Source organism: Gadus macrocephalus, chromosome 21 (genome assembly GCF_031168955.1).
Source record: "Gadus macrocephalus chromosome 21, ASM3116895v1".
In the NCBI taxonomy this organism is placed as follows: domain Eukaryota; kingdom Metazoa; phylum Chordata; class Actinopteri; order Gadiformes; family Gadidae; genus Gadus; species Gadus macrocephalus.
In genome coordinates, this window is record NC_082402.1 from 1,941,672 (window position 1) to 1,951,671 (window position 10,000).

Sequence of the window (10,000 nt, forward strand, 5' to 3'; positions counted from 1 at the left end):
TTAAATGAACATCTAACAAGCTAACTGCGATTACGTCTGTTCTAAACGGCTAACCAACAAGCTAACTGGGACATGTCTGTATTAGACGACAAGCAAACAAGCTAAAAGTCACCGTGTAGGCTTTAGATGGCTAACCAACAAGCTAACTGAAACCTGAAATGTGTTAAATGACGAGCTAACACGCTAACAGCCGCTGTGTGCTCCCCTCCTAGCTACCGCGTGTTCCGACGGCCGCGCTACAGGGTCGCCTACAAGATGGTGACCGAGATGGAGTGGAAGTGTTGCCACGGTTACACGGGAGACGACTGCTGCGACGCGACGAGGGTCGTCACGGACACCAAGGTCATCGCGGTCCGCCCACCCGACGCGCCGACCGGCCCCCACGGAGGCTGCGAGCCGGGAGGAGGGGGCGGAGGGGACGGTACGAAGGCTTTACCTCCCGTATCGGGGGCGCTGCGACGGGGGGTCAGGGGTTCGACTCCCAGCTGAAAAGTTCTGAGTTCGATCCCCGAGGGTCCCGGTGTGTCAGTCGGTCGCTGTCTGAGGTCTCTGTTCTGAGCTGCCGCTGTCTCACCTCGGCCCTCTGCAGGCGACGGCCAGAAGGTCCGACAGCTGGAGGAGAAGATCAGGGGCCTCACCAAGCACCTCCACACCATGCAGACCACCCTCACATCCGTCACCTCCACCCTGTAGGTTCCTTCCTCCTTCTCCATGGTTAGCTTGTTAGCTGGTTGAGCCACGAGCTGCGCTATTTAAGTAAAAAAAAGGGTATGAGAGGTTAACCCAGGGTTGGGTAGGACGCACAACCCTGGGTTAACGATACAGCACATGAACAGCACATGAATAGCACATGAACAGCACATGAACATTAGATGAACAGCGCATGAAAAGCACATGAACAGCACATGAACATTAGATGAACAGCACATGTACAGCACATGAACAGTCCTGAACAAAACATGTACAGTACATGAACAGTAGATGAACGAAAAAGAAAAGAACATGAACAGCACATGAATAGCACATGAACAGCACATGAACATTAGATGAACAGCACATGAAAAGCACATGAACAGCACATGAACATTAGATGAACAGCACATGTACAGCACATGAACAGTCCTGAACAAAACATGTACAGTACATGAACAGTAGATGAACGAAAAAGAAAAGAACATGAACAGTACATGAATAGCACATGAACAGAGCATGAAGGTGTGGTTCTGCTCCTTGTAGATCCGGGCTGACAGGGGTGGGGGTCCCGGCAGACGCAGGTCGGCCCCCCATGAAGGAGACCATCCACCACATTCAGAACCGGCTGGACCAGCTGTCCAACCGCAGCCAGGTCCCCCCCCCCCTCCCACACCCTCTCATCCACCCACTCACCCTCTCATCACCACACCCCCCTTTACCCTTCATCCATCCATCAATATACCCTTCTATACACGAGTCCTCCCATTCATCCATTCACTCATCCTTCCTTTTATTCAATCAATCCTGACTCCAGGTCCACGACCAGACGCTGCTCCGCATCAACCACCGGATGCAGGAGGGGGGGGGGAACACGGTGGACGGGTCCCCGGAGGGGACCCCCCCCCCCCGGGGTGAAGCTCCACACCCTGAAGGAGGAGATCCTCACCCAGCTGGAGGGACGCGTGGCGCTGTCCTGCTCCTCCTGCCAGGTCCGTGGTACCCCGTAACTGTAGCCTACTGCTGTACCCTACTGCTGTACCCTGCTGTACCTCACAGTACCCCACTGTAGCCTAGAGAACCCCACTTTAACCTAGAGAACCCTGCTGTATTACAGTACCCTGCTGTACCTTACAGAACCCTGCTGTACCTTACAGTACCCCACTGTAGCCTGGAGAACCCCACTTTGACCTAGAGAACCCTGCTGTAACCTACAGAACCCTACAGCACCCTACTGTACCCTGCTGTACCCTAAAGAACCCTAGAGTACCCTTCAACATTTAGATGGTGTTATTATGAGGATGGAGGCCTCATAAGACTTTAGGTCTTTCTGACCTTCTTGAACCCTACCTCCCTTAGCCGTAGAGTCCAGCTCAGAGCTCAGGGTTCCTCTCAGGGTTCTCCTCAGGGTTCTCCTCACCCCTGGTCCTCCTCCTCCTCCTCCTCCTCAGGCCGGGGTGGAGGACCTGCGCCGGCAGCAGAAGACGGACCAGGACCGGATCCGCTCCCTGGAGAAGCTCCTGGGCTCGCTGGCCCAGGACCTGAGGCGGAGCGAGGAGACGGCCCGCCGGGAGACGGAGCGCTCCTCCGCCTGCTGCTCCACCCTGGAGGACCTGGGGGCGCGTCTGGCCTCCGTGGAGCTCCGCCTGGGCTCCAGCTCCGCCGCCCACGACGTCCTCAAGGGGCGCCTGGACAAGGAGCTGTCGGGGGCGGGCGGTGGCGGGAAGGGGCGGGTGACGGAGGAGCGGCTGAACGGGCGGCTGCGGGAGCTGGAGAAGAGGCTGAACACCACCGTGAGGAAGGCGGAGCAGCGCTGCTCCAACACGGGCAGCAACATGAAGGACGTGGTGCAGCGCGAGGTCACCCAGCTGCGCAACGCCGTGTTCGGCCTTCTGGACGACCACGCCTTCAGGATCGGGAAGGTGGAGCTGGACCTGACGGTGCTGGGGGACACGGTCACCGCCCACAGCGGCCGCCTGGGCCGGCTGGAGAACGCCACCGCCCTCCTGGAGCGGGGGCTGGTCGCCGCGGCCAACGCCTGCTCCGAGGCGTGCGGCCCCGGCGGAGGCGGCAGGGCGACGGAGGACGCGGTGAAGACCCTGCAGTGGAGGGTGGTGTCCAACCAGGACGACCTCCGGCGGTTCGACACGCGGCTGAGGGACCTGTCGGTGTCCGGGGACTCCCTGAAGGACCTGGTCGACGACCTGGGGGAGGACCTCAAGAGGATCCAGGGGGAGACGGGGGCGGGCGGGGAGCGCCTCGACCGCGTGCTGACGGAGGTGGAGACGCTGGGCCGCGGCGTGGCCCGCTGCGCCGTCTGCCGCGCGGTGGAGGGCGACCTCCGGGCGCTCTCCAACGCCACCGGCGCCGCCCTGGCCCGCTGCGAGGCGGGGCTGGAGGACCTGCGGCGGCGGTCGGCTGCGGACGGCTCCGCCTGCTCCCAGGTGTGCTCCACCCTGCAGGAGGAGGTGGGGCGGCTGAGGGAGGAGGTGGAGGCGTGCGGCCGGCGCTGCGACGACGGCCTGGCGGTCCTGAGGGAGGAGCTCGCCAACCGGACGGCGCGGCTGGACGGGGCGCTGGGCGAGGCGGGCGGGGCGATGGCCGCCCTGAACGGGTCCCTGCAGAGCGCCCGCTGGACGCTGCAGCAGTACGGCGGAGACCTGCTGGACCTCAGCTCCGCCAACGACGACATCATCGCCGACGTAAGCAGCGCCTCCCTGAGCGTCCACCTTGAACCAGTGTTTAGGTAGTAGTGTCAGGGCGCAGCTGGACCAGAGGAACTCTCCCAGTGATCTAGAGGACGGGTGTTAGAACGTCCTTCATGCGGTGCAGTACTAGCCTGGCTATTACCCGACCAAGCCAATCGTAGATTGCACGTTGGTCTGGGGAAGCTGCCGTCATTTTCTTCAGCACAAGAGGCGGGCCTAGTTCAGCTGACTCTATACGCGATTGGATGCTTGCCGTTACTTCCCTGTAACGGTGGTCAACAACCAGCACGCCTACAACCCCGGCACAGGTGGGTCCCCCCTGGTCGCCGCGGTGACCGTCACGTGGTGACCGTCACGTGGTGACCGTCACGTGGTGACTGTCGCCGTAGTAACCGTTGCGTGGTAGTCTCCGCCGCGGTAAGCTCTGCGGCGGAAACTGTCGCCATTGCAACCGTCGAAGTATTAACGGTCGTCGTGATCTACGTCACCGTGGTCACTGTAGTCCGGTCACCGTTGCCATATTAACCTTCGCCGTGGTTACCGTTGCCGTGGTTACCGTAGTCGTCGTCATTGTGTTAAACCAGCCAATAGCGCGCCAAGGGGAAAAGCCAGCTTGGTGTTTGCAAAAACGCAAAAACGTATCGGAAGCAGAGAGAAGTGTATTGCTCTTCTCCAGACCCTTGTGCAGGGCGAACTCAAATCGCCAAAAATATGGGCGGGGCTACCCAGTCTAGGGCAGTTCAGAACCAGGGGGATCACATCTGGGAACATGAATGAGTTTTCATTTTGAAGGTGACACGTTATACCACCAGGTGTGAGTGTGGTTAGCCGTTACAAGCCGTTTAGAAAATCGGCCTCTTCTGACGTCACAAGTGGGCGTGGCCACCTAGATGTGCTCTGGATAGATCAGTCTACCAGGCCGCCCAGTGGACTGTATTAAATGTTGCTCATCTATCCATCATACATCTAGTTGGACACGCCCACTTGTGATGTCAGAAGAGGCGGATTTTCAAAACGGCTCGTAACGGCTAATCACACTCGCACCGGGTGGTACAATACGTCACCTTTCATAAACGTGCGTCGTATTTAGCCACCTTCAGCGCTGCTTTCATGTGTAGTAAAGCAGACCAACCACAGACCTGCCCCTGATGCACCCCCCTGACCCGTTCTGCTGGGGGCCCCACAGGTCAACTCCATCCAGGGGGAGCTCCAGGACCACCTGGAGGGCTCCGGCCGGCGGTTCAGCGGCCTGGACCGCCTTCTGACGGAGCTGCGCAGCGACGTGCTGACGGAGGTGGGCGCCTGCCGGAGCTCCAGCGAGGGCCTGGAGCGCCGTCTGGCCCGGCTGGAGGCCCTGGGGGGCCGGCTGGACGCCGTCTCCGTCGGGCTGCGCAGCGTCAAGACCGGACTGAACCGCCACGTCTCGGGGCTCTGGCGGCACCTGGAAGGCCTCAACGTCACCGTGACGACGCAGGGCGGGGCCATCCAGGACCTGGAGCGGGTGCAGCTGGTGGAGGTGCGCTCCAGGGTGGGGGCCCTGAACACCACCCTGCTGAACCTCACGCAGGAGTTCCACCGCTTCTCCACCCAGGACTTCATGGGTGAGTCAAGGGGGGAGGGACGGGGACGGGGGGAGAGGGAGGAAGGATGGGAGAGAGGGAGGAAGGATGGGAGAGAGGGAGGCAAGGTTAAGGATGAGGAGAGGAGGAAAGGAGGAGAAGAGGAAGGGAGATGGAGACATACTCGGGCTGTCTGGGAGATGAACTGAGGTGAGGAGGAGGAGAGGAGGAGAGGGGGAGGGGGGAGGAGAGGAGGAGAGGAGGAGGGGAGGAGGGGAGGAGAGGAGGAGAGGAGGAGAGGGGAGGAGAGGAGGAGAGGAGGAGGGGAGGAGGGGAGGAGGGGAGGAGAGGAGGAGAGGAGGAGGGGAGGAGAGGGGGAGGGGGGAGGAGAGGAGGAGAGGAGGAGGGGAGGAGGGAAGGAGGGGAGGAGGGGAGGAGAGGAGGAGAGGGGGAGAGGGGAGGAGAGGAGGAGAGGAGGAGGGGGGAGGAGATGGGAGACAGATTGGGGGTGCCTGGGAGATGAACTGAGGAGCGTTGGCTCCTGACGAGAGACGGCTGCTATCTCAGGATCATCTCAGCCTCCCTCCCGCTCCTTGGAAGTCCCTGGAGGGAGGACGTTGTTCGGGGCGGATGCGGTCTCCCGCCCCGGGCGTCGTCTGGTGTCCTCACGGGGCCGCGGGACGGCGCCGACTGAGACACTGGCAGTATTCGGTGATGCATTTTTGACAAAAGGAAAATAATGTGAAGGGATTAATGAACTCTTGAAGAGGCCGTGACTACAAACAGACGAGTGGAAGACAAGCAAACCACAGCTGAGGCGATGCAGGGGCTGTCAGGGGCCGGTCTGGAACAAGTACTTACCAGAGCTTAACATTCTGGGTCAAGGGCTGGGACGTCTAGGGAACCATCGCTTTTACTGAAAGAAACCTTGTTTATGGGTAGGGGCTTCTAGGTAGGGGCCCCTGGGTAGGGGCCACTAGGGGCCTATAGGTAGAGGCCTCTAGGTAGTAGGGATGGGGAAAATAATAGATTCTTCGATGCATCGCGATTCTCGCTAGAACGATTCTGTCTCAATGCAGATAAATTAATTAAAAAAAACAACCTTTTTTTTTTCTTTCTTTTTTTTGCCTGCTGCAACATTCTGTTCGCCAGAGAGGGATAATTGTTGTAATTTAAAAATTATTGAATTTATCTTCAGTGTGTATTGGCCAATCAGATTTGTCTACGCATAGCATGCGCGCAAACTCACAGCCAGACACAAGAACTGAAACCTATTTTTTGCATGCTTCCATAGTGTGTTATAATGCACGCTGCATTGATTATTGCATTGTTCATAGAAAGTCATATTTGTGACAAAAGCTTTCTCACTCATGAAATATTAGATAAGTTAATTCATCTGTTGATGTCTTTAATAATGAAAAGAAATTGTTGCATCGATAATCGCTTCAGAATCGAATCGTTGACCTCATAATCGGAATCGAATCGTGAGGTGCCAAGAGAGTCCCACCCCTACTAGAGGGCCTGCAGTTAGGGCCTCTGGGGGCCTCTTGGGAGCGGCCTCTAGGGGACTCGAGGTCCCTGGATAGGAGCCTCTGGGTAGGGGCCTCTAGACGGGGCATCTGGGTAGGGGCCTCTAGGTAATGCCTCAAGGGGCCTGTAGGTAGGGGCACCAAGAGGTCTCTAGGCAGGTCCCTGTGTTCTCATGGGTCTTCTCACCAGGGGGTCTCTTGTGCTCCAGGTCCAGCAGGGCTTCCAGGTCTGCAAGGAGAGCGAGGGGAGCCGGGCTCCCAGGGGCGGCAAGGGCCCGAGGGGAAGGAGGGCCCTGAGGGACGAGAGGGGGGCCAGGGGCTGGTGGGGCCCCCAGGTAACTGAACCCAGACCTCACTCACTCTGACACTACTAGCGGGCCCCTGGGCGTCTACGCACTGGTTCAATGTGCATGTCGAAGCACTTCAACATGCACATTGAACCTATTCGTACGAATGAAGTGTATTTTTATCATTGCTATTATTAGTAGTAGTAGTGATAGTAGTAGTAGTACTAGTAGTAGTAGTAGTATGGTGGTAGTATTAGTAGTAGTAGCATAGAAGTATTATCCTAATTAGTTGTAGTACTTGGTGAAGTATACTAACATTCTCCTCTCCTCCCTCCAGGTCTCCGAGGTGAAGAGGGTAGGTCTCCTCCTCATTACCGCTCCTCCTGGAGGAGCAGTGATTAACATTAAGTGGTTTTCAGCCTTGGCGTCGTCATGGTTAAGTGACTTCCTGTTCCCGGCGGGTCACTTCCTGTCCCCAGGTGCGGCGGGCTCCGACGCGGCCGTGCCCCGCCTCTCCTTCTCGGCGGCGCTGACCAGCAGCATGACGAAGTCCGGGACCATCGTGTTCAACAAGGTGCTGGTCAACGACCAGAACGCCTACAACCCCGGCACAGGTGGGTCCCCCTGGTCGCCGCGGTGACCGTCACGTGGTGACCGTCACGTGGTGACCGTCACGTGGTGACCGTCGCCGTAGTAACCGTTGCGCGGTAGTCTCCGCCGCGGTAAGCTCCGCGGCGGAGACTGTCGCCATTGCAACCGTCGCAGTATTAACGCCTCGTGCCCACTGCACCGTCAGTCAACGGACGTGGGAAGGCGTGGCTGACGGATGGGGGAGTAGTCTTTGCAGAGGCATACGTCAGCCAAGCCCAAGCATACGCGATCTGATTGGATGACGGAACCGTCGCTGCCGAAAAAGTTGAAAATTTTTCAACTTTCTGACGGTGGCGAACGCTCCAACTGAACGGACGGATCCACAATGCATTGCGCGTCCGTCCCCATTCAAAGTCAATGGGCAACGGTCAACTGACGGAGGCAGTGGGCACGGGGCGTAACGGTCGTCGTGGTCTACGTCACCGTGGTCACTGTAGTCGCGGTCACCGTTGCCATAATAACCTTCGCCGTGGTTACCGTTGCCGTGGTTACCGTCGTCGTCGTCACCATCCTCTGGGCAGGCAGTTCCTCTCTGAGCCTCTGTTCTCAGCCTCTGTTCTGAGCCTCTGTTCTGAGCCTCTGTTCTCAGCCTCTGTCCTGAGCCTCTGTTCTGAGCCTGTGTTCTGAGCCTCTGTTCTGAGCCTCTGTTCTCAGCCTCTGTTCTCAGCCTGTGTTCTGAGCCTCTGTTCTGAGCCTCTGTTCTCAGCCTCTGTTCTGAGCCTCTGTTCTCAGCCTCTGTTCTCAGCCTCTGTTCTGAGCCTCTGTTCTGAGCCTCTGTTCTCAGCCTCTGTTCTGAGCCTCTGTTCTGAACGCTCTGCAGGTATTCCTGGCATGTGGGGACCTGAACACTGAGCGGTAGCGCTGGGTCCCCGAGCAGAGACAGGCCGCTCAGGGATTACCGGTCAGGATATTAGCCCCGGGAGGCTTTGGTAAAATAACAACTCCCTCAGAAGGGTCCCTTCAATGGTCGGCCTTATGGCCTGGAAATACTGGACTGGAAAGTAAGACCTTGAGACTCTGAGGCAGTTTAGGATCTACCCACTTATCTAGAATCACCCATATTGTACATTCTTATTGATCCCATTCGTCTGTACTACTTTTAAATCACTATTGAAAAACTCTTGGTCTGACCATTCTCTTCATCCTCCTCCTCCCCTCCTCCCCCTCTCTCCTCTCCTCCGCTCTCCCCCCCTCCCCCCTCCCCCCCTCCTCCCCTCTCCCCCCTCCCTCTCCCCCTCCTCTCTCTCCCCCCTCCTCCCTCTCCCCCTACTCCCTCTCCTCTCCCCCTCCCCCCTCCTCTCCCCCTCTCCCTCCTCCCCCTCCTCTCCTCTCCCTCCCCCCCCTCTCCCTCCTCCTCTCCTCTCCTCTCCCCCTCCCCCCCTCTCCCTCCTCCCCCTCCTCTCCTCCTCCTCTCCCCCCTCTCCCTCCTCCCCTCTCCCTCCTCCCCCTCCTCCCCTCTCCCTCCTCCCCCCCTCCTCCTCTCCCTCCCCCTCCTCCCCCCCTCTCCTCCCCCCCCTCTCTCCTCTCAGGGTACTTCACCGCTCCCGTCGGGGGGAGGTACTACTTCAGCGCCACGCTGACCGGCCACAAGAACGTGAAGCTGGAGGCGGTGCTGTCGCGGTCGGGGCGGGGCGTTGCCCGCGGCGACTCGGCCGGGCACCAGCCCGAGGGTCTGGAGAAGCCCCCCGGCAAGGCGGCCCACCTGCCGGGGGCGCTGGCCGTGTTCAGCCTGGTGCTCCCCCTGGAGGCCGGGGAGACGGTGTGCGTCGACCTGGTCACGGGGCAGCTGGCCCACGCCTCCGAGCCCCTCACCCTCTTCTCCGGGACCCTGCTCTACGAGACCCCCTGATGGGCCCCGCGCCCCCCGGAGCGCTGCAGTGTCGGACGCTCCCATTGGTCGGAGACCGTTAGCTCCTCCCCTCCTCGTTCGTTACCCTGCCGGCCCTCCTGATAGGTGGAGGGATTTGCTTGTTTGTGATTGGTCCGTCTGCTGCACAGAGAGAGCGAGCGATTGGCTGGAGACTCTAATGAGGAAGATTAGGATGAGGATGATGATGGTGTCGCTGACTCCATCTTGGGTTCTGAGGAAGAAGAAGATCAACCCACCAGCGTTTCTGTTCCACGTGTTTATTTTTAATCCATGTTGTCTGCTTACAGTTTCATGCTCTCATCTGCTAATGTCGTCACATACCTGAAGGTTTCCACCTCTCCCTCTCCTCCTCCTCCTCCTCCTCTCCTCTCCTCCTCTCCCCCTGTCTCCCTCTCCTCCTCCTCCTCCTCCCCCTCCTCCTCCTCTCCCCCCTCTCCTCTCTCCTCATCTCCTCCCTCTCCTCTCTCCTCCTCTCCTCTCCTCATCTCCTCCCTCTCCTCCTCCTCCTCCTCCTCTCCCCCTCTCCTCCTCCTCTCCCCCCTCTCTCCCTCTCCTCCTCTCCCCCTCCTCCTCTCCCCCCTCTCCCCACTCTCCCCCTCTCCTCTCCCCCTCCTCCTCTCCTCCTCCTCCTCACCCCCCTCTCCCCCTCCTCCTCCTCTCCCCCTCTCCTCCTCCTCCTCCTCCTCTCCCCCCTCTCTCCCTCTCC

General features: G+C 59.2%; 1 protein-coding gene across 1 annotated transcript; it reads left to right on the forward strand.

The window, feature by feature from the left end:
• Nucleotides 1-35: 35 nt before the first annotated feature.
• On the forward strand, nt 36-9,688 carry LOC132449764 (EMILIN-1-A-like). The gene is given in 11 exon segments (XM_060041584.1): nt 36-421; nt 590-689; nt 1,237-1,345; nt 1,508-1,596; nt 1,598-1,682; nt 2,142-3,392; nt 4,585-4,999; nt 6,696-6,821; nt 7,111-7,128; nt 7,253-7,387; nt 8,954-9,688. Coding segments are annotated over 11 exon segments (2,814 nt in total). The 5' UTR covers nt 36-255; the 3' UTR covers nt 9,274-9,688.
• Nucleotides 9,689-10,000: the final 312 nt, after the last annotated feature.